Source organism: Puma concolor, chromosome A1 (genome assembly GCF_028749965.1).
Source record: "Puma concolor isolate L17-30 chromosome A1, mPumCon1.1.hap2, whole genome shotgun sequence".
Taxonomy (NCBI): Eukaryota; Metazoa; Chordata; class Mammalia; order Carnivora; family Felidae; genus Puma; species Puma concolor.
In genome coordinates, this window is record NC_141667.1 from 143,583,369 (window position 1) to 143,608,454 (window position 25,086).

Sequence of the window (25,086 nt, forward strand, 5' to 3'; positions counted from 1 at the left end):
TTAAAATAGTTCATTTTCCTTCTGAATTTTAAAGTTTTGTGGCATGACAGCGTATATAATTACATTATAAAAACTCTGTGACTTTCTTTATTCTTCTTTCATGAATTTTTATATCATCTTCTTTTTAAACTTCTTTTTTGGAATAATTTACAGGAAATTTGCAAAGAAAGTACCGAGAATTTCCATTCACCCTTCACCCAGCATTCCCTAATGTTAACGTCTTACATAACCATGGTGCATTTGTAAAAACTAACAAATTAACATTGGTAGAGTATTGTTAACTAGAGCGCACACTTTGTTCACGTATCACCAGTTTTTCCGCCCATGCCCTTTCGTGGTTTCTGGATCCAGCCTGGCCTGCCCTGTTGTGTGGAGCCACCATCTCCATAAGCTCTGACAGTTTGTAGCCACTGCTTTTTGTTGTCGCCATTTTTTCCGTAGTCTTTGTTTCCATGGCTTTGACTCTTTTCAGGAGTACTGGTCAAGTATGTTGTGCTAGATTAGGGCTTATCTGATGTCTTCTCATGGTTACACCATGGTTATGGATTTTGATAAAGAATACAACAAAAGTGGAGTATCTTTCCGTCTTCTATCAGGGCGTACTTGTCAGTGATGGGGTTAACTTTGATCATTTGCTTGTTGATGGTGGTGTCTGCCATCTTTCTCTCATGTAGAGTGACTATTTTTCCATTTCTGTTCCCTTTTCATTGGAAGTCAGTTGCTGAGTTCAGTTGATGTTCAAGGAGAGGCAAATTAAGGTCCCCCTTCTTGAAGAAGTATCTAAATGTATTATTTGGAATTTTCTGTAAGGCAATACTTACCAGTCTTTCCTTCTCCCTCATTTTGCAGTTCTTGCTTAGTCATTTATTTATATCAGTATTGACTCATGGATATTTGTTTTTATATTTTGGGTTAAAATCCATTTCTGTCCTTATTTCTTTGTTGCTCACAGTGTTTCAGCTTTGGCCATTGGGAGTTCTTTCTTGTTGGTTCATGTGTCCTTTTGAAATGGCTTATCTCTTTCTTTTCCTCCTCTCTGTCTTTCCTTTTCATTTCTTTTTTTAATTTTTAAATTTTATTTTAGAGATAGTGGGGGAGAGGGTCAGGGGGAAAGAAAGAACAAGAGAGAGAGAGAATCTTAAGCAGGCTCCACATTCAACTTGGTGCCTAACATGGGGCTTGATCCCACGACGCTGGGATCATGGCCTGAGCTGAAATCAAGAGTTGGATGCTCAACTGACTGAGCCACCTAGGCGCCACATCGCTCTCTGTCTTTTCTTAAGTACTTCCTTACTTTCTGTCACTAAAAGGTGCTTTCCTGTCCCAGTCTTAAAATTTTTCCAGCTCAGCTATTTCTCCTAGTATCCCTGGTTCTTGTTGTTGACAAATTGTGTTTAGCAACCAAGCTGTGGGCTGTAGGTATACTTGCTGCTACTGGGGTGTTAGTTTTCTAGACCCTGTCAGTTGCCAGCCTTTTTAAAAAAAGATACTCATGTATACTAACTCACGGATATACACATCTCTAATTATTTCTGTATGTAGCTGTTTGCATATGTAATAAAGCAAATGAGTTCACAGTGCTGTCTCCAACTGTAATCCAGCACCATGGGATTCATTCCAGCCTTTTTCTCTTGCTTGTTTGTAAATACTTTCCCAGACCTTGAGAAACTTGGCTCCCATTATCTACACTTCATTTGTCTGTTCAAAAAGTACACCTGCAAATGAGTTCCATGATTTTTTTTTAAATTTAATTTTTTATTTTTTAAAATTTACATCCAAATTAGTTAGCATATAATGAAACAGTGATTTCAGGAGTAGATTCCTTATTGCCTCTTACCCATTTAGCCCATCTCCCCTCCCACATCCCCTCCAGTAACCCTCAGTTTGTTCTCCACATTTATGAGTCTCTTTTGTCCCCTTCCCTGTTCTTATATTATTTTTGTTTCCCTTCCCTTGTGTTCATCTGTTTTGTCTCTTAAAGTCCTCATACGAGTGAAGTCATATGATTTTTGTCTTTCTCTAACTAATTTTACTTAGCATTATACCCTCCAGTTCCATCCACGTAGTTGCAAATGGCAAGATTTCATTCTTTTTGATTGCCGAGTAATACTCCATTGTATATACATACCACATTTTTTTTTTTTTTAACATTTATTTATTTTTGAGACAGAGAGCATGAACAGGGGAGGGTCAGAGAAAGAGGGAGACACAGAATCTGAAACAGGCTCCAGGCTCTGAGCTGTCAGCACAGAGCCTATCACGGGGCTCGAACCCATGGACCGCGGGATCATGCCGTGAGCTGAAGTCGGACGCTTAACTGACTGAGCCTCCCAGGCGCCTCCATACCACAGCTTTTTTATCCATTCATCCATCGATGGACATTTTGGCTCTTTCCATACTTTGGCTATCGTTGATAGTGCTGCTATAAACATGGGGGTGCATGTGTCCCTTTGCAACAGCACACCTGTATCCCCTGGATAAATGCCTAGTAGTGCAATTGCTGGGTCTTAGGGTAGTTCTATTTTTAGTTTTTTGAGGAACCTCCATATTGTTTTCCAGAGTTGCTGCACCAGCTTGCATTCCCATGAGTTCCATGATTATTAACTCTTTTCTTCATAAGAAATATAGATACCAACCAGAGTCCAGTGTTTATAAACAGTTCTTTTTGTCTTCAGCCTAACAGTATCAAGTTAAAATACCATTTTCCAAACTTACTTAGGTCAGGTCCATTTTCTTCCCCGTTATCTTCAAGAGATTATTTTATATCACTTCTAAACATTAATTATTAAAAATATGGTGCTGCATAAAATAATGATATATGCATGATAATTTCAAGTATTTGCAGAAAAATAGATAAGAAACCTTTTGTCACTTTTATTTAAAGTAATATTTTAACATGGATCCATTATAAGATTTTCAGGAAATACAGATACTTGTTTTGTTTTTCTGAGTAGTTCTCTTTAATTAGGAATTATTTTCTCATATGTCCCATGTTTACTACATTTAAAAGTCAAGATAAAACCCAAAGTCTGAAAGATATTATGAATTAATTATTATTTTTTCTAAAATAGGAAAACAGTGGTATTCTCAGATACAGTTATTCTTTCCTAGATTTGTAGAACATTAAAGACAAAGAAAAGGAGTTAGGAGAATAATGAAGACAAAGAGCATTCCGTTTGTACAGGTCTTTAATTAATGGGAAGTCATTTCCTAAGTCATCTAGGGAATTTTATTTACCTTCATTGTTCTATAGTTTTGAACATCTTGCAGTTCTCCTGTTAAAGATTCATTTAAAAAAGATGAGCCAAATGTAATTAAGTCACAGGAGTTGCCATTTCATCACCCCCTTAACCAAATTCAAATGATTTTTTTTCTACTTCATGTATTTATGTTCTTACAAAGTGGCCTTTTCAACAGCAAGTAAGAATTTGGACATAAAATATAAACTCTAGTATATCACTGAATATAGCATCACTGTGGGAAGCAGTTCTGTCTTTTCTTGAAATTGTTTTTAGCACTTTTACTTAAACTCTTTTTACCATTATGCTAAATTGTCGATAAGGAAATCTCCTCACTGGTGTTACATTTTAGTGTTTTCTGCATGGTCTGCTTATGGGTCCAGATTCCTTGGCCTTTTCTTACTTTTTTTTTTTTTTTTTTTTTTTAATGTTTACTTGTTTTTGAGAGCGAGAGACAGAGTACAAGCAGGAAGGGGCAGAGAGAGAGGGAGACACAGAACCTGAAGCAGTCTCCAGGCTCTCAGCTGTCAGCACAGAGCCCGACGTGGGGCTCGAACTCATGAGCTGTGGGATTGTGACCTAAGCTGAAGTCGGATGCTCAACCGACGGAGCCACCCAGGTGCCCCGGCCTTTTCTTACTTTTAATAGTAAGCCCCATAACAGACAAAAAATTTATTTGGAGCCATGTGGTATTGTGTGATTCAGAGCACTTACTAAAAAAAATTTTTATTATTATTTATTTATTTTTGAGAGAGAGAGAGAGAGAGAGAGAGAGAGAGACATACAGAGTGTGAGTGGGGGAGAGCAGGGAGAGAGAGACACAGAATCTGAAGCAGGCTTCAGGCTCTGAGCTGTCAGCACAGAGCCCCATGTGGGGCTTGAACTCATAAATAGTGAGATCATGACCTGAACTGGGCTGCTCAACAGACTGAGTCCTCCAGGTGCCCCGATTCAGAGCACTTCTGAAGAGCTCTACTATTGTATAAATTAAAAAAAAAAAAAAAAAAAAAAAAAAAAAAAATTTAACGTTTATTTATTTTTGAGACAGAGAGAGACAGAGCATGAACAGGGGAGGGTCAGAGAGAGGGAGACACAGAATCTGAAACAGGCTCCAGGCTCTGAGCTGTCAGCACAGAGCCTGATGCAGGGCTCGAACTCATGGACCGTGAGATCATGACCCGAGCCGAAGTCGGCCGCTCAACTGACTGAACCACCCAGGCGCCCCTGTATAAATTTTTTTCATAACTGTCACTAAGTATCTTCGTTTAGAAACTACTTCTCTACTTGCTACCTTCTTAAATCGAAGGCATTTTTCTATCAGTTAGTGAGCTCCTTCTCCAGGGTGCTTTCCTCATTGGTGAGGAAAAAGTATAGAAAAAACTAGAAAGCAGAGCTCCTGTCTGTCTTGGGAAGAGAATGTGACTGGTTGGGTTGTATGTTTATTTGCTTATAGGTGTATTTATAAAACAAAAGTTCATTCAACACTTTTTATGTGCCGGGTCCTTAGGTATCATGAACATAAGATGAGCAGACAGCAAGTTATCGTTTCTTGAGGAGCACCGCTGAGTTGGGAGAGGCAAGCACATAAATTTAACTATAGTGCAGTGCTCCAAGAACAATGGTAGTAGGTATTTTGGGAGAATAGAAATATCATGTATCCCAGTAGGGGCAGCGATGGAAGGTTTCCTGTAGGAGCGGTATTACCCACCTAAAGAATGTGTCAGGAGTTACCCATGGGAGAGCAGGAGAAGGAAGCATGCCTCTGTGAAGAGGGGAAAGTGGGAAAAGAGCATCAGAGAGCAGAAACAGCAGCATGTATGTAAGGAGCTATAGGTAGATCACGGTCTTTAGGAAATGGCGTACAGGTAATGAAATGGTAAGAAAAGATGCCAGAGAATAGGGGAGGGCCTGGATTGGGGACTTTTTAATGCCATCATTGGATTAAAGCCTGGCATTATGTGCTGGAAAGATCCTTTCCATTTTTTATTGGGTTAGAATACACAACAGCATTTACTATCTTTATCGTTTTTAAGTGTACATTTTTAAGTGTTTAGTCTTAATGTTTATTTATTTTTGAGACAGAGAGAGCGAGAACGTCAGTCGGGGAGCGGCAGAGAGAGAGGGAGACACAGAATCTGAAGCAGGCTCCGGGCTCTGAGCTGTCAGCACAGAGCCTGACGCAGGGCTCGAACTCACAGACCATGAGATCATGACCCCTACCGAAGTCAGACACCTAACCGACTGAGCCTTCTTAATTTTAGATGGCAGTAGACCATTTGATATTGAAATACTGCAAAGCTCTGTGGTCACCTTAGGACCCAAAATCTTCTTTATGATAGGAATGTGTATATATACTGCCACAATAAGTCTGTGAAACAACCACACATATTTTAATAACATGTAAAAGTAAGTTTGTTGGTCACAGGGTGAACTGTGTATGCAAGGCAGCTCTGCTGGTCTTGGCTGGGCTCACTCTTATAGCTGGTGTAGACTGGCTCTTGGATAGATAGATCCCTGAATGTGATTAGCTTTTTCTCCACTTGCTTCTCATCCTGTAAACTATTCCAGGCATATTTTCATGATGATGGTGGCAGATACATAAGAGGAAGCAAGCAAGTACTCACGTGCTCAGTCTAGTGCTATTTATTCCCTGTTATGGAGGAAAGGCCCTTCCGTGTACTCTGTTCATTACCCTGTGGGTCATGAGATTTCCTCTTCTGGCTAGTGTGAGCAGACACATACCCAGCCCAGTGTAGCAGCCAGGAGCCATTATCACTCATCCTTTTAGGTGACTTTGGTGTTTAAGATTCCTTAAACATAGTATGGAAAGCAGTAACCATAAAGTAAAAGGTTGATAAATTTTACTTCATTAAAATAAGAACTTGTAGCCATCAAAAGAAATTAGGAGACTGAACATGCAATGGATAGAAAGTATTTGTGATATATGTTATAAAGTATCCTATGAATCAGTAAGAAAGAGGAAGAGCACCCAATATTATGAAAATGGGAGTGCACATATATACATGCACACACACGGCAGGTTATCAAGGAGTAAAAGAAAAAGAAAAAAAAAAAAACAAAGCTTACACATATAAACACATAAAGTAGGAACAGTCACCGAATTAGGGACAGAATATTGACTACTGTTGAGATCTCTTAAAAATTTTTAAACTTTTCTATTTTAATTGCAGCTTTAATCAACTTTCTGACTTTTAAAATTATAAATTTTATAACATAGATATAGAGGTTTGAACATTATCAGCATTAACAGTATCACTAATTTTTTATGTTAGTAAAGCAGTTTACATTTTACAGAATGCGTTGCCATACTCATTTTCATTTGGTCTTTCTCTAATTCTGCCATGCACAGCAGATGAAGGAAACGGACACAGAAGTTACATGGCTTGGTCTGGGTCATAAAGATGTATTTGGTGATCCTAGGGTTGCCCAATCCCAGTCCCAGTCCCAATCCCTTTTCTACTTCACCTGGATATCTTTCTAAAAACATTCACAAACCCATTATTTCAAGATAATGTCAGATGGCAAGTATGCTAAGAGGTACGATACAGCCCATCTTCATTGTGCAACAAGCAAGTGGTAAACCAAGATTCCTCTGCTATCCTGGGCTGGCTGGGGTCCAAAATGAGGTCCTTGTTAGTAATAATCACCTTTGTTTCACTGGTTCCTGCTTCTGCCTAATAAGGTCTGACCATAGTCACCAGCAAATCATTCACCATTGCTGTTTCCTAAAAATCCCTAAATGGTGCCCTACCTGAGCTCCCCAGTTTGGTCAGTTTCCCAGAATTATTCCTTTCTTGTAACTCTCAAGTTCTGTTTCTGGACCAAGCTTGTGGCTTTTTTTCTACCTCTCCCCCCCCCCCCCCCCCTTAAAAGGTGTATGTGTATCTCTAAACCTCTTATCTATATGTGTTTCTTTTTAAAAAAATTTTTTTCAATGTTTATTTTTGAGAGACAGAGAGAGACAGAGCGTGAGTAGGGGAGGGGCAGAGGGAGAGGGAGACAGTCCAAAGCAGGCTCCAGGCTCTGAGCTGTCAACACAGAGCCCGATGCATGGCTCGAACCCATGACCATGAGATCATGACCTGAGCTGAAGTTGGTTGCTTAACTGACTGAGCCACCCAGGCGCCCTTACAATCTATTTCTGTTGGGATTTTTTTTTTTAATTTTTTTTTTTAACGTTTATTTATTTTTGAGACAGAGAGAGACAGCATGAACGGGGGAGGGTCAGGGAGAGAGGGAGACACAGAATCTGAAACAGGCTCCAGGCTCTGAGCTGGCTTGAACTCACGAACCACGAGATCATGACCTGAGCCGAAGTCGGACGCTTAACCGACTGAGCCACCCAGGCGCCTCTCTGTTGGGATTTTTTAAAACTTTCTTTAAATAACAAAAAAAATACATACATCTGCTTTTCTTCATTTGTAAAATGGATAATAAAATTCTCAGCCTTATTGCAATGAAAGTGAAGGATATAGGGGAGCTTTTTGAACTGATGAATTGAGTAGAAGAAAGAAAAAATACAAAATGCCCTGAGAAACTATTTTCTACCCACTAGACTGGCAAACATTTAAAAAAATCTGATGACCTCAGATGTTGGAGTTGATATGGAGCAAATGGAATTCTTACTACCGAAGAGTGTATAAAATGTAACTACTTTGGAACAGTCTGTCATTGTTTCAAGAGGAAAGTATAACCCGGTACTTTGATATTAGTTTCACTTCTATCTGTGTACTCTGGTGAAGCTTGCGCACTTCTATACTAGGACACATGAACTCCTATTATTTTGTTCATAATAGCAGATAACTTTAAAGATCACATGTTTCAATGAATACATAAATTGTGACAGATTTGCAAACAGAGGTATTGTCAGACAGTAATGAAAATTAATGGACTAAAGCTATAGGAATCAATATGAATGAATCTCTGAAATATTCTGAGAAAGACAAGTCACAGAAGAAAAATTACCTTTTCTATAAAGCCTGAAAATAGAGAAAGTTGAGCAGTGTCTTATTTAGGGTACCTAAAAATAAGAGAATTATAAAAACTTTACAGTAGTGGACATCTCAGAGGTCGTCAAGTTGTTTAGGAGAACTTGTGCTGTTTACTATGAACATTCTTAAGTGAACTTGGATGTATGGATCTTTCTGTCTGTCTCTCTATCCATTGGTCTGTCTATATTTTTGTGCCTGTGTGGAGCATACAGAGAAGAGTCTCCTGGGAGCGTCAGTCATTTTGGTTATATTCTGTTTCTTAAAAAGTTACTAAAAGATTCAGGGCTGTCAGTTTTAGTCTTCTATTTGATAACTCAAATATTATGTATTTTTATAGATATTAAAAATTCCACAATCACATGTTAAAATTAAGGTGTGGAAGAATAAATGCTATATGGTACATAGTCATTGTCTCTAGGTCGTGAAATTACCGAGTACTTTCACTTTTTATCTTATGCATTTCTAAATCTTATAGGTCTTTTTTTTTTTTTTTAAATTTTTTTTTTTTCAACGTTTATTTATTTTTGGGACAGAGAGAGACAGAGCATGAACGGGGGAGGGGCAGAGAGAGAGGGAGACACAGAATCGGAAACAGGCTCCAGGCTCCGAGCCATCAGCCCAGAGCCCGACGCGGGGCTCGAACTCACGGACCGCGAGATCGTGACCTGGCTGAAGTCAGACGCTTAACCGACTGTGCCACCCAGGCGCCCCCTTATAGGTCTTTTATAATGAACATGTCATTTCTTTAATCCACAATATTTTAATTCAATGTTTTTAAAATTTACATCCAGTTAGTTAGCATATAGTGCATGTTTTCCATATTTAAAAGTCTCTTACGTTTTGTTCCCCTTCCTGTTTTTATATTATTTTTGCTTCCCTTCCCTTGTATGAACATGTAATTTTTTATATTTAGAAAAGACATTAATGATTATAGAAAGTAAGCACAAATGCAAAATTTTTCTAACATGTTGCTAATATAGTGACCTTGAGTTATATGCTTTCATGTATTAAGCTGTCATGTGAGGGTTAATACTAAAGATTCTTGTTTCTGAAAAACACTAGACCAGTAATTATTTTCATTTCAGACTTTCAGATAAGCATCATTATCTTTCCCCAGAATTTTGATAAGTCCAAATTTAGGATGATGTTTTCTATACTGGTATAACATATAGCTAAATTTAGAAATAATGATGACCTCTGAGTAGTCAAAAGACTGTTAATGTATGCTATGTTGTTACAGATACTTTAGTATCCACTCATATATAATATTATTACACAATTTCAAAAACCGCTCACACTAAATATAAGTTTCTAAGTTGTGCAACAAATATCCTCTGTCTGCATGACATGATCATTTTTAGGATTTTTTAAAATAACCTTTAACCAAATGTAAATGTGTTATTATGAAAAGTTAGGGTAAAAGATTATAAACATTGTAATTTTAAAGGAACAAAATGTAAATTCTGTGGCTATTAAATGAGAGTCTTTATGATTTTTTAAAACATATATTAAAAAAATTCTAACTTATGTAAGAATGTTTGATGTCTTAGAAACGTCTGAATGATATAATCACGAAACACTAACTTTCCATGTTACCGACTTGAACATACTTCTTGGGTTGGCAGTTTAGAAGCTTTCGGTTTTTTCATTTTTATGGTAGAAAATAAATATGTGTGTGTGTACATATATATGTGATTAGACAAATATAACAGTTGTAAAAAAGGTTTTTTCTGACATCTGTTTTCCTTATATGACTATACAGTTAAAAAAATTGCATGACATTTATTCCCTTTAGTATTTTTTTCCTCCCAAGTGAGTGCTCTAAAAATGTCACTTTGAATTAAAGCATAATGTTTGGAAGAGATAATTTATTTATGTTCTTAATGTAGATTTCAGTAACATGCTGAGTTTACTCTGGTTGAATTTTTCCATTATCCCAAAAAGAAATTGCTGAAAAGACAGATTTTCTATTGTAGAAAAGTGTTAAAATTGCATCGAATAAAGGAAACTGATCCTTTTCATATTCCTAGAGAAGGATTGGATAAGCACACACGTATTTTATAATTAAACATGGTTCATATTTGGTTTATAAAGTCTAAGTGCTTTCTATAGATTTCTCAGCTTAAATGGAGGTGTATTCCTTTTTTCTACAGTATGAACAATTGGTAGATTTCTAGTTCTTGTAGGATTTATGTGTCATCAGTGGGCTTTCTCTGCATTATAAACTTAGTAAATTCCCTCAAAAGAGATAAATAGTGATTAATATTTGTTTCCCAATTTCAACTTTTCTGTGTAAAAATTAATAATTGGCTAAAGCATTTGTTTATCAGCTTTATAAGCTTAAGTCAGACACAAATCCCTAATCTCTGTATATAGATTTATTTTCCCCTTCTCATTTCTGCATCTACTTCATTAGTAATGTCACAACCCCCCCCCCCCCCCAAATGTATGTGTTTACTGCTGGGTTTGAATGCATAGCTATGGTTGTTTATTTTCTAATGATGCTAATCAGTGTTCACTAATTCAACCAATATTAATTGAACACCAGCCACTGTGATTGTCACTGTTCTTGAAATTAGATAGAATATAGTGGTAAGTAAAATAGACAGTTCATGTCCTAATGGAGTTTACATTGTGCAGAAAGAAATAGCAACTTAGATCAGTATGTGATTAGAAATTAAATTCTGTGAATGGAATATAAGGAGTACTTCAAAATGGAGGTTTGATTGAAGCTGGAGACTCATGAAGACGTCTGTAGCATTTGAGAACTGAAGGAGCTCAGCCAAAGCTGAACTTGGCTGTAGTTAGCCAAGCAAAGCGAAGAGTGAAGACATTTCCGTACTTAGTGTGGCTGGTATGTAGTGACAGGGGGAGGGGGAAGGGTGGTGTTATGTAATAGGTGATTTACAGACTGTGTGAAGGATTTTGCTTTGTGTCAAGTTGAGGATTTTCATCTGAGTAATAATGTGATCTTTTTTTTTTTTTTTAAAGAATCACTTGGCTGACACATAGAGAATGATTTACAAGAAGACTACAGTAGACACAGGATGTCCAGATAGGCATTTGCAGGGATTCAGGCTAGAAATGATGGTGTATTGGAATTGAGTACTGTCTTTGGAGAAAAAGTTATTCAGACATAGAAATCATACTAACAGTTACAAAGATTTTGTGTCTATGTCTCTGGCTTAGAATGTTGACCTTGTCTAGTAGAAAAGGAACTAATTAATATAGATAGAGTTAGGTTCTCTAGATATTGTCAATAAATTAAATATACACAAATAGCTTTTCTAGGGATTAAGCAAGTGATGGGAATCTTAATAAGATGATAGTAAGTTAAACTACAGGAGAAGCTTTCATTAAGCAGATGGTGAAAAACAACATAACAATAAACCACAATTTGTTAAATATTGCATATCATCATAGTTGATGCTTTCATTGTAACTAATGCTTTCCACAAAGAAGTGTGGAATTAACATGTCACTGTTTTGATTAACCATCTAATAGAATTTTCACTTAAATCGCTTGAAAAGATGAATGGTAAGCTTTGGGAAAATTCAGTTTTGATTTAAAATGATAATTGTTTTTCTTACTGAGTAGAAAAGAAATCCCTGTAATTTGATGAGAATTCTCCACTTCATATTCCTTTTTCCATAGTCTTCTCATTCTCCCTTGCAGTTAACCTTGTTTCACTCCTTTTTGGGGTACAAATTCATCAGCCTTATATGTGTCACTAAAAATGCATTCATTTATTTTCTTAAGTTTATTTATTTATTGAGAGAGAGAGAGAGAGAAAGAGAGACAGTGTGAGTGGGGGAGGGGCAGAGAGAGAGGGAGAAAGAGAATCCCAAGCAGGCTCCACATTGTCCACGTAGAGCCTGAAGTGGGGCTCAAACCCATGAAACCGTGAAATCATGACCTGAACCAAAACCAAGAGTCAGACACTTAACTGACGGAGACACCCAGGAGTCCCCAAATGAATTCATTTCTTAAGGTCCATATCTGACATTTATGTACATATTTTTCACGCTACAAAGTTGACAGAATTATGCTCTCTCTGAGGGGAACGTATTGTATCATTAATGACAATTACGCAGGGCTTTTATGTCACCCAAATTGTGTTTGAATGAATTCATTTAAGAAATACCGGTTCACTTTTTGGATTTCACTAGCATTCTTAAATAGTCTGAGAAAATGAACAGAGCAAGTATAGGCATTAGCTAACATCTCAGTATGTTGACTACACTTGAATGGACAGTGGTCTTAATAAAAGTAAAATATAATGCATGTTGTATTTCTCTTAGCACCTTTTCAGCTGTCAGACAGAGTGATCATTGCATATTTGAGTTTTAAAAACTTATTTATCAGTCAGCAGCTATTTACATTCCTAGCACTCTTTTAGGCTGACAAGACAGTAGAGATCAGGGTCACAGTTTGGCTGATTATTGTTCTTTACATAATAGTGAAATAATATTATGTTTGCACATACATGTATTTGATATTGCATATGCAACTTTTCCCACTTTGCCGTACAATGAAGAGTGGAGAGAATAAACATGAGATTTAATCAGGGCCCTGATAGTGTTTACCTAAGTGATGGGAGATAATGAGAAGCCAAGAATTTTAGTGCTTGAAAGAATCTCAGAGATAGATTTAAATCAATTATTTTATTTAGTAGTACAGTGAGACCCTGTAACCGAAGTAGCCTGCCCAAGGTCATACAGCTAATTACTAACAACTATCCTCTGTTTTCTGTTGATTTTAGTGTTTTGTATAGCAGAGAAAACTTCTAGTGATAAAGAAGGAGTATTTATGCAGCTAATGCTCATCATGAGAATTTTTAACAGCATGTTTTATTTTAAGATGTGCATACACCATGTTTAGAGGCAAGAAATACGTAATCCTATTGTAACTGCCATTCAAGTCAAGAAATAGAACATTGTTGGCACCCCAAAAGGCTCAGACCCACTTTCCACCACATGTCAGTACCTCTTTCACTACCTTCTTTCTTACGGCCAAAGGTAACAGTACCTTGACCCCTATCATAATTATCTCTTTGTTTTTTATTTATAGATATATGTATTCCCAAATGATCCACTTTTGCCCAAGTTTTGAACCATACTGTGCGTTCCTTTTTTTTTTTTTTTAAAGTTTATTTATTTATTTTTGAGAGAGGGAGAGAGAGAGAGAACACAAGTGAGGTAGGGGCAGAGAGAGAGGGAGACACAGAATTTGAAGCAGGCTCCAGGTTCTGAGCTGTCCGCACAGAGCCCGACTCAGGACTCGAACTTGGAACTGTGAGATCATGACCTGAACTGAAGTTGGACACTTAACCGACTGAGCCATCCAGGTGCTCCTATCACTGTGCATTCTATTGTTGATAAACATTGGGGTTGTTTTCAGCTTGGAACTATTATGATAAGTGATGCTCTGAATGTTGCTGTGCATATGACTTGATGTACATATGCAAGAGTTCCTGTCAGTGTATACCTAGAAATGAAATATATGGGTCATGGGTTAAGCATAATTTCTGTTTTACTAGATTTAACCAAAGTGTTATAAAGTGATTGTAACTGTTTACATTCCCACCAGCGATGTCTGGCATTTGTTCTCTCTAACATTTTGGTGATGTCAGTGTTACAGAGTTTCTGCCAATCTGATGAGTGTGTAGTATCTTCTCATTTTGTTTTAATTTTTTCATGATTATTAATGTGATTTAACACCTTTTTATATGTGTATTAGCCACTTAGATGTACTCTTTGTTGAAGTGCTTGCTTATTTTTTAAAATATATTTTTATTTTTTCATTTTTAATTTATTTTAATTTATTTTATTATTATTACTATTTAAAAAATTTTCTAATTCAAGTTAATTAACCTATAGTGTAGTATTGGTTTCAGGAGTAAAATTTAGTGATTCATCACTTACGTATAACACCCAGTGCTCATCCCAACAAGTGCCCTTCTCAGTGCTCCTCGCCCATGTAGCCCATCCCTGCACCCAACACCCTGCCAGCACCCCTCCGTTTGTTCTCTGCATTTAAGAGTCTCTTATGGTTTGTCCCCTTTCTGTTTATATCTTAGTTTTGCCTTGTTGAAGTGCTTCTTACATCTCTTAACCATTTTTCTTTTGGCTTTTTGCGTTTCATTCTTGTTTGTTTCCAGGAGTTCTTTATATATTTTGTATCTCAGCCATCATTTGGTAGTTGTATATATTGCAAATATATTGTTTTTCCACTCTTTTTATACTGTGTTCTTGTAAATGGAATTTTAGATTTTAATGCTGTTGAATTTGTCAGTTTTCTTTTTTTCAAGTTAGCGTCTTTTGTGTTACAGCATTCATTCTTCCCTCTCATATTCTCATCTTACCTTCTAAAAATTTGGAATTTTATCTTTTATGTTTGTATTTAATCTACCTGTAATTGATTTTTGTGTTTGGTGTGAGATGTGAGTCTAATTTCACTTTTTCCCCCTCCCATTTGGCTGTCTCGATTTTTGCACATTTATTTTCCCAGCACCATTCACTGAAAATGCCAGTACAGAACTCACTGTGTTGGAGTGCCACCTCTGTCATGTATCACTTGTGCACTCATGTGAGAGTATATTTCTCTGCTTTAAATTCTTTTCTGTTGCTTTGTACGTTTCTGCCAGTTCCACACTGCCTTAATTAATGTTGCTTTACGCTAGGTCTTACTGGTAGAACAAGTTCTTCTGCTGGGTTCTTCTAGAATATCTTCGTATTTTTTCCGCTTTGCATTAACACATAATTTCAGAATCAGTTTCATGAAACTACACTAAAACCTCTTCAGATTTTTATTGAAATTTAATTGACTTGTAAGTCAAATTTTGAGAATTAACACCTGTATAATATTTAGTTTTCCATGGTATGAACATAGTGTATGTCTCCTCTTATTTTGGTTTTTTGCAATGTTGCTCAATAAAATACAGAATGTATTTGGTTCAGTTGTACACAAAAAGTCAAATTATTATGTATAAATCAAGTCAGGTCTTAGCAGTTATGATACTTTGCAACCCGTAATTTTTTACTGTTTAGGTGTCCTGAACTCTGTATTGTTCAAAGAAACAATCCTGTTGTTGACTAAGTCTTTTTTATGTATGTCTGCACTGTTGTAAAATCACTTAAACATCACAGATAAGTCACGCATGTGAAGAGGAAGAGGAAGATAAGAAAATATGTTGAAAGCATTAGGCAGATAGAATACTCATGCAAGATCATGCAAGAAATGGAATTTTTTTCTTTTAAAAGTGATTTTCAAAAACTCTAACAGATTTCTGGTCTGTCTTTTCTGTTATATAGGGTTGTGTGGGAATGTTTTAAAGAAATATGTAAAGATTTGGTACAAGATCTAATAACTTCAGTGATGATTGCACTTTTTTATTGAAGCTCAGCTCACATACTTAAAAGATGAAAGAGTAAAAACCTAATATATTCCTTGTCTGCAAGTATATTTTTAGTGAAAATATTTCTGCATTTCTTTTTTTACAGGCTTGTAACTCTAGGAATATTTTATTTATCTGCCCAGATAACTTGTTCTCCGGGATTCAGTAAAACCTCTCGTTATCTCTCCTGCTTCCGAGTCTGCTTTTTCCCTACCTGTTCTGTAGGTTTCCTCCTTCCATCCTGTGAAAGTTGACTTCTGGCTCTGTCCTAAATTCCATCTCATCCCTCACCCTTGGCCAGGCTCCTCGTGTGGCTTTATTGCGGTAAAGCTGAGAGCTTCGCCCTTAGTCGTTAAATTAGGAAGGAAACATTGGATATCGCCAGTGCTGCCATCCTCATTCCCATGACACCACCCTTATCCACACCTTACCTGTGTTGAGTGCTTATTGTATGCAGCTGTTGCTCAACACTTTGTATATGGCAGCTCCTTAAAGCTGTTAATGTTTTAGGCTCCGAGAGTTCAAGAAACTTGCTGGAGGTCATATCACTCTTCTGTAGATTTAAATGTAGGTGTGTGTTGCTTCCCATCTCATGCTTTTAGTTGTGCTTCCCTGCCTCCCAGTCCACACACATTATTTCGGTTTGAAGTTACAGAAGAGACAAATGTTTTTAATCAATAAAATATCATACAGTTTAACACAGAGTAAATTTTAAAATAAAAATCTTAGGTGGCAAACGAACTTATGAAGTAATAGTATAATGTGTGCTTAATTTCACACCCGGCCTAATTGATGATTCATTTTTCTAGAGCCATTTATGAAGCCATGACAGCTTTTGAAACAGATAGAACTGCTAGTTATTTTTCTGTAAATGTTTATTTTTTAAATTTTTTTTAATTAAAAAAAAATTTTTTTTAACGTTTATTTATTTTTGAGACAGAGAGAGACAGAGCATGAACGGGGGAGGGTCAGAGAGAGGGAGACACAGAATCTGAAACAGGCTCCAGGCTGTGAGCTGTCAGCACAGTGCCCGACGCGGGGCTTGAACTCACGGACCGCGAGATCATGACCCGAGCTGAAGTCGGCCGCTTAACCGACTGAGCCACCCAGGTGCCCCTGTTTGTTTAATTTTGAGAGAGAGAGTGCAAGCAGTGGAAGGGGAGAGAGGAGAGAGAAGAGAGGGAGAGAGGAGAGAGGAGAGGAGAGGAGAGGAGAGGAGAGGAGAGGAGAGGAGAGAGAGAGAATGAATGAATTCCAAGCAGGCTCTGCACTGTCAGCACAGAGCCCTATGCAGGGCTCAAACCCATGAACCGTGAGATCATGACCTGAGCTGAAATCAAGAGTCAGATGCTCAACTGACTGAGCCACCCAGGTGCCCCAGAGCTGCTAATTCTTAAATGAAATTTATCTTTGGTGAGAAATGTTTGACTAGCAAGACATTAGAAAGTTGACTATTATTATTTAGATAAGACTAGTTGGTTCATCAATTTCTCATATCCTAAGTAAGTTTCTAATTTAAGTTTCTTGATAAAGGATATAAACTGATATAAAGCTAATATGAAAGAATGCATATCTGTAAGCATATTTAAGTTGGACAATTTTTTTTAATGTTTATTTTTGAGAGAGAGAGAGCGAGAGAGCAGGGAGGGGTGGTGAGAGAGAGACGGACAGAAGGTCTGAAGTGTCTGTACTGACAGCAGTAAGCCTGATGTGGGTCTTGAACTCACAGCTCGAACTCACAGCTTGAGGTCATGACCTGAGCTGAAGTTGGACGCTCAACTGACTGAGCCACCCAGGTGCCCTACTCTTTTTACTGTAAACTGCCATTTCCATCACTGCTTTATCTGAGAAAAGATAGGAAACTTTATTCAACACTTGACCCTAAGACAAAGATCTTTTCGAACCCTGTAGGCTTAAATTTTAATAAGCTCCACTAGAGGGCAGTTCTCCAGGTTAACATGAAAGTTTTTGTATGTTGGAGAATTAGCACGTAACTTTATTTCTCATTTTGATGTATAAGAAAGTGCTAAGTTTTAAACCAAATCTATTCTATAAGTGTTTTGTTGTTGTTGTTTTGGAAACAGATTTTCCCGTAGAGGTTCTGTTGTAAGATGAAATTCCTCAAGCCATCCTAGAAAAAGACAAATAATCATGTATTTTAGGAAGTAGCACTAATATTACCATTTTATCTATAACTAATGCCTATTTTAATTTTATTTTTATCAGTTTTCCTGAGTTTCAACATTAATCCTGAAATCTCTACCCTATGAAAAAGTTTTGCAGGCTTCAGAGTGCAGCAGGGCTGGAGTAAGACATGGACACTGATGTTTATGAGTACTTTTCACTCTTGGGTAGAGGACGCTTCCTTCTATATCAGTGTTGTTAAAACGATGTTCAGAAGAACCCTAAAATTCTTGAGGGGGTGCCTTAGTCTTGCTTTACAGAATAGCTTTGTTGTTTTTGTTTCATGTGTTGAGGTTCGCCTAGCCTTTAATTATTAGCCTGGTGATAAGAGTTCCACTCCTGAATAAGGTTTTATAGATTCACGTATCTGCTTCACCACGACTGATTTTAGAACTTTGACTTACTTAACTTCACCCTCTGCACTTCAGTTTCCTCCTCTGTACAATGGAGATCATAGTAGTACTTACTTCACAGGGTGTTTGTGAGTCTTAAAAGAGACAATATGAGTACATTATCTGGAAGGGCACTTAGTGTCCAGTAAGCGCGTAAAACTTTGAACATACGTGGGTCAGTCTGTGTCAGATCTGGCAACTGTCTGATGCCAAAGTTGGGCTCTTCCAACTGTTAGATCGTATTGTTGAATTAAACTAAGGGAATGAAAGGAATGAAAGGGATTGAAAGATTGAGGCTAGGAGAAAAGATGTTCTGCCTCTCAGAGGTTTGCTCATTGGCTCAGATGATGAATCTTGCTTGTGGAAAGTCATAGAAGAAAGGCTGCTGCAGAAAGGAGGGTTTTTATGTGTGTCTTCCAGTGGTGAAGACTTCAGGATGCTATTAAAAGGGAGTTTATTTCAGCCTTTTCCAGACTAGAGTTGTTTCAGAATGCCTGGGAAGTAGATTGCTTTTCCTAGAAACCTGTAAGCAAGCTGATCAAGTGATTAGAAAGTTTTGTGACTCTTAATAATTGAGAAGCACAATAGTTTTATGGAGTAATGACGCTCGCCTGAGCACAGATAACAAATAATTGCCATCAAATTATAAAAATATAACATTTGTGGGGATGGGAGGTATGAATTAAAATTTAATTTTGAGGTCTTATTTTAGTGTGTTTTGTTTGATAAAAGAATTAACTAATATAATAGTAAGTTATTTTAAAAATGCGTATGTTTTATTATTCAGAGATGCCATGGCATGTTATTTCCTTGGATAACGTACTTATTTTGTGGCCCTAAAAGCAATGACTAAACCACTGCACATGCTATGTCACCCAGACTTTTAATGATATAAGACATTTATATCAAGCTAAAGATGTACTTAGGAAGGAGACATTTGAAAAAGCCCTTTTTGAAGGCATCTGAACAGTGATCATAGCCATCAAACTATTATCTTGCATTTCTTTTTTGTTTTATTTTTAAATTTATTTATTTTGAGAGAGAGAGAGAGAGAGAGAGAGAGAAAGGGAAAGGGAGGGGTGTGGGGCTGAGAGAAAAGGAGACAGAGAGTCCCAAGCAAGTTCTGTGTTGTCAGTGCAGACCCCGATGCAGGGCTTGATCTCACGAACCATGAGATCACGACCTGCGCCTATAAATCAAGAGCTGGATGCTTAACTTACTATCCAGGTGCTCCTGTTATTTGCTATTCCTTTATTTTTTTTTTATTTTTTAAATTTTATTAAATTTTATTTTTTAAATTTACATCCATTTACTTAGCATATAGTGCAAAAATGATTTCAGGAATAGATTCCTTAATGCCCTTTACCCATTTAGCCCACCCCCACCCACAACCCCTCCAGTAACCCTCTGTTTGTTCTCCATATTTATGAGTCTCTTATGTTTTGTCCCCCTCCCTGTTTTTATATTATTTTTGCTTCCCTTCCCTTGTGTTCATCTGTTCCGTGTCTTAAAGTCCTCATATGAGTGAAGTCATATGATATTTGTCTTTCTCTGACTAATTTAACTTAGCATAATATCCTCCAGTTCCGTCCACGTAGTTGCAAGTGGCAAGATTTCATTCTTTTTGATTGCCAAGTAATACTCCATTGTATATATATACACATCTTCTTTATCCATTCATCCATCGATGGACATGTGGGCTCTTTCCATACTTTGGCTATTGTCGATAGTGCTGTTATAAACATGGGGGTGGATGTGTCCCTTCAAAACAGCACACCTGTAGCCCGTGGATAAATGCCTAGTAGTGCAATTGCTGGGTTGTAGGGTAGTTCTATTTTTAATTTTTTGACAATCCTTCATACTGTTTTCCAGAGTGGCTGCACCAGTTTGCACTCCCACCAGCAGTGCAAAAGAGATCTTCTTTCTCCACATCCTCATCAACATCTCTTGTTGCCTGAGTTGTTAATGTTAGCTATTCTGACAGGTGTGAGTTGGTATCTCACTGTGGTTTTGATTTGTATTTCCCTGATGATGAGTGATGTTGAGCATTTTTTTCATGTGTCGATTGGCCATCTGGATGTCTTCTTTGGAGAAGTGTCTTTTCATTTCTTTTGCCCATTTCTTCACTGGATCATTTGTTTTTTGGGTGTTGAGTTTGATCAGTTCTTTATAGATTTTAGATACTAACCCTTTATCTGATATGTTGTTTGCAAATATCTTCTCCCATTCTGTTGGTTGCCTTTTAGTTTTGCTGATTGTTCCCTTTGCTGTGCAGAAGCTTTTTATTTTGATGAAGTCCCAACAGTTCATTTTTGCTTTTGTTTCCCTTGCCTCTGGAGATGTGTTGAGTAAGAAGTTGCTGCGGCCAAGATCAAAGAGGTTTTTGCCTGCTTTCTCCTCAAGGATTTTGATGGCTTCCTGTCTTACATTGAAGTCTTTCATCCATTTTGAGTTCATTTTTTGTGTATGATGTAAGAAAGTGGTCCAGGTTCATTTTTCTGCATGTCTCTGTCCAGTTTTCCCAGCATCATTTGCTGAAGAGACTGTGTTTATTCCATTGGATATTCTTTCCTGCTTTTTCAGAGATTAGTTGGCCATGCATTTGTGGGTCCATTTCTGGGTTCTCTATTCTGTTCTATTGATTATCTATTCTTGTGCCAGTACCATACTGTCTTGATGATTACAGCTTTGTAGTATAGCTTGAAGTCTGGGATTGTGATGTCTCCTGCTTTGGTTTTCTTTTTCAAGATTGCTTTGGCTATTCGGGGTCTTTTCTGGTTCCATACAAATTTTAGGATTGTTTGTTCTAGTTCTGTGAAGAATGCTGGTGTTATTTTGATAGGTACTGCATTGAATATGTAGATTGCTTTGGGTAGTATTGACATTTTAACTATTTGTTCTTCTTATCCAGGAGCATGGAATCTTTTTCCATTTTTTTGTGTCTTCTTCAGTTTATAAGCTTTCTATAGTTTTCAGTGTATAGATTTTTCACCTCTTTGGTTAGATTTATTCCTAGGTATGTTATCTGGTATTCTTATATATTAAATATATATTGAAGATTTAATGTTAGAGAAGAAAGGAAGGCATTATAACAACAAGTGTTTCCAGGAATTCAAATTTTAGGCAATTCAGGGAATCATTGGCAAAGACTGAATGCAGGATCTAGAACTGGAAGAGTTGGGTGTTTCTAAAATGGGAGTTACAGTATAGGCTTAGAATCCATACCAGTAGAATTCTAAACCCAGCACTGATTTTCCTGTTCCTCAAGAAGTTACAGCAAGAGTACTCAAACAGTCTAAACCCTTGGAGAACCAAGTTCCAAAAAGATCAAAATTACTGAAGTGTTCTTTGAATCAGTATGGCTTCTGATATTTGGAAATTAAGTTTCTATATAATATGATATATCAATATTACAACAATCATATTATAACTTGAAATTATTAATATATAATTAATTGTATTGTGATATGTAATTAATATATAATTATAGTTAATAATATATATTATATGTAATCTTAGGATTAGGTTTTACACCCTCAGGTCCATGTATCTGATTTTTGTCGATGAAGAGGAACTGAGAAGCAAAATGACCTTATTGAAACTAAGTGGTTAGCTATTGTCAGGTTTGATATAAAAATCCTGGTCTTTCCATAGAGCCTCATACTTTCATCAAATTTTAATTTTTTCTTTTCTGAGAATTGTAAATTTTGCCTCGGATTTCCTTGAACTTTTATTTAAGAAGACAAGTCACTTTCTGGGGCACCTGTGTGGTTCAGTTCGTTGAGCTTCCAAGTTCAGCTCAGGTCATGATCTCACGGACTGTGGGTTTGAGCCTTGCAATGGACTCTGTGCTAACAGTTCAGAGCCTGGAGCCTGCTTCGGATTCTGTGTCTCTCTCTGCTCCTCCCCTGCTCATGGTCTGTCTCTCTGTCTCTCAAAAATAAAGAATAAAAAAAAGTTAAGGAAAAAAAAGGCAAGTCACTTTCTGACAAATTATTATTGTGCCTATGACTTCTCAAGAAGATGGATTGACAGGATTTCTTTTTGTTCCCACTCATATCAAATGTGATGAAGGTGATACAGCACATGTGCATAATAGACGTTGTGAGAAGATCCCATTAACATGCTATATAACATGTCTGTTAATCATAGTACAGACTTTAGTTATTTACTCTTAATATATCCGGTTACTGGATAATTCCTGGAGAGATAATTTGTGAAGGACATTTTGAAGTTTTCTAACACTTGATAAATTTCAGATTCTGAGTTTTCATGCAGTCATGTGGGCCATGGTAAGAAGTAAAGCTACTCACTGAAATAAAAAACTTCTTCTTAATTTATTTTTATATTTTTTAATTTTGGTTTTTCCAAACTTATTTTTTAAAAATCAAATTTGTTCCAATAAACAAAAATCACTGTGAATTTTTCATGTTTCCCAACGATTTTGTTGTAATCAGATGTTTATTATAAATTTCTCCAGTGATGGAACTGAATATTGAAAGCAGTAGTTGGCTGTGCTCGGTTTTCTAGTTGACCTGATGACATATCAAAGCAGTTGGTAATTACAGTTAATCAGCATTATGAATTATTCTTACAGTTATTTAATCATGGGCTTTCTTTGATCATTGCAGTTTCTCAACCATTTTTCTCCATCTCTTCCCTCCCTCCGTTTTCCATCTTTTTACGTTGGTAGAAATGCAGAGTGATTTTAACTGAAATGTTATTAAATATGTTTTAAAGAATGTATTCCAAAATTAAACACATTCTGTAGTGAATCTTTTATTATTTACTATGTATGTATGTAAATTTATTTTTTGAGAGAAAGAGAGCATGTGAGCGAGCAGGACAGGGGAAAGAGAGAACAGAGGATCCATAGTGGGCTCTTCACTGACAGCAGAGAGTCCGATGTGGGACTCGAATTCATGAACCATGAGATCATGACCTGAGCTGAAGTCGGACACTTCACCACTTAACTGAGTGAAGCCCCCGGGTTCCCCTGTAATGAATCTTTTATGATGCCCACTTTACTCCTCTCCCTCTCCCTTCCCTTCCCCTTCTCTTCCTGTCCTCCTTATCTTACACCTTCTGAGGAGAGAAAGGATACAAGTTGTAGAGAATTCTTGGGACAAAATGCATTCAGAGAAACAAGGGAGGAAGAGGACTGAGGGACAAGGGTCCAGAGACAGGACAGTTTTAATGCTGTAAAGGAATGAGAGACTGTTAGAACTTCAGAGATACCAGAAAATGAGAGACAACACCTGATTTTATTAAGTGACTACGTGGTAAGAGTTAGACACCACCCCCTCATTCCACATGTTTACATATTTAATGAGTAAAAACTTAAATTCTTACCTACTCACACATCTTAAGTGTGATTCTTTTCACAGTGTGGCTAGGAATACGGTTTTATGAGTGTGAGATTACTTGAGTTTCATTTAATTAAAATAGGAATCAAAAGGCCAGAATGTTGACATTTGGTTTTCTATTGCTTTTCCCATTTCTGACTGTCAGTCATAAGGTGTCAGTCACCTGTGTGTGTGTGTGCGTGGGCACACACATCTCTTTATACACACTCACCCCCATACAGGCATACCCCTGTCAGTCTATATTAAGAAACAATGGAAGACTAAACCATACAATAAAAAACCCAGTTGTCAATTCTCCAAAGTGATTAAATCGTTTTCACTTCTACCACAGTGCATGAGGGTTTCATTTGCTCCATATTCTCCCCATTTGGTGGTGGTAGTCGTTTTGATTTTAACTGTTCTAGCAAGTGTGAAAAGTTATCTCATTGTGATTTTAATTTGCATTTAGTCGTGTTGAGCACTTAAAAAATTTTTTTTTAATAATTTATTATTGAGAGACACAGAGAGAGCATGAGCATGAGCTTGGGAGGGGCAGAGAGAGAGGGAGACACAGAATCTGAAGTAGGCTCCAGGCTGTGAGCTGTCAGCACCAAGCGAACATGGGGCTTGAACCCATAAACCGTGAGTTTATGACCTGAGCTGAAGTCGGCTGCTCAACCGACTGAGCCACCCAGGCGCTTTGTGTTGAGCGCTTTTATATGTACCTATTTGCCTTTCTTATATTTTCTTTGGTGCGGTGTCTTCGCACTTGTGCCTCCTGGGAAGGGGTTATTAGTCTTTTAATTTATGATTTGTAGTAATTTGCATATACTCTGGTTATATTTTCATTGTGAGATATATGTGTAACTGTACTCTCAGTATTTAACAATAACAATAACTAGAGGATATTATGTATAGAAGATATTAATACATTTAGTATTTTTAAACTGGCGATTTTGGAAGGAAGTGAACTAGTATTTAAAACACAGACTTTATAATTTTTTTTAAGTTTATTTATTTATGAGAGAGAGAGACAGCATAAGCAGGGAAGGGGCAGAGAGAGGGGGAGACACAGAATCCGAAGCAGGCTCCAGGCTCTAAGCTTTCAGCACAGAGCCCGATGCGGGGCTTGAACTCTTGAACTGCGAGATCGTGACCCAAGCTGAAGTCGGACGCTCAACCGACTGAGACACCCAGGCACCCCCACAGACTGTATAATTTTAAATTTAAAACAAAACTTACATTCTGTTTTTCTGTGTTTTGGTTTCAGGTGCAGTTAAAAACTAGCGTTTCTAGTCAGTATGTAATTCGGACACAACCGACTAATAGGTGCCTTTCTACCCTGGAATGTGCAGCTGCTGCTCTTTCCATTTTGGAGAAAAATGATTATATACAGGAGGTATGTCTTTGGAAGGTTATATTGTTTTTGAAAGTAAGCAGTTTGGTTAGATTTTATCTAGAAATTTAGAAATGCATAACCTATGAAATTTGCAGCTCCAGTGTCAAATAGAGTGTATC

General features: G+C 37.1%; 1 protein-coding gene across 3 annotated transcripts in view; it reads left to right on the plus strand.

Annotated features, from left to right (window-relative positions):
* DTWD2 (DTW motif tRNA-uridine aminocarboxypropyltransferase 2) overlaps nucleotides 1-25,086 on the plus strand; it is a 542,198-nt gene that overhangs the window by 83,413 nt on the left and 433,699 nt on the right. For all 3 annotated transcript variants that reach the window (XR_015250695.1, XM_086705715.1, XM_025924832.2), the window contains exon 5: nucleotides 24,839-24,967. Coding sequence is in view for 2 of the 3 variants with exons in the window: in XM_086705715.1 (XP_086561841.1) it covers nucleotides 24,839-24,967 (129 nt within the window). In the remaining variant the exon portion in view is untranslated. The remainder of the gene's footprint in view (nucleotides 1-24,838; nucleotides 24,968-25,086) is intronic.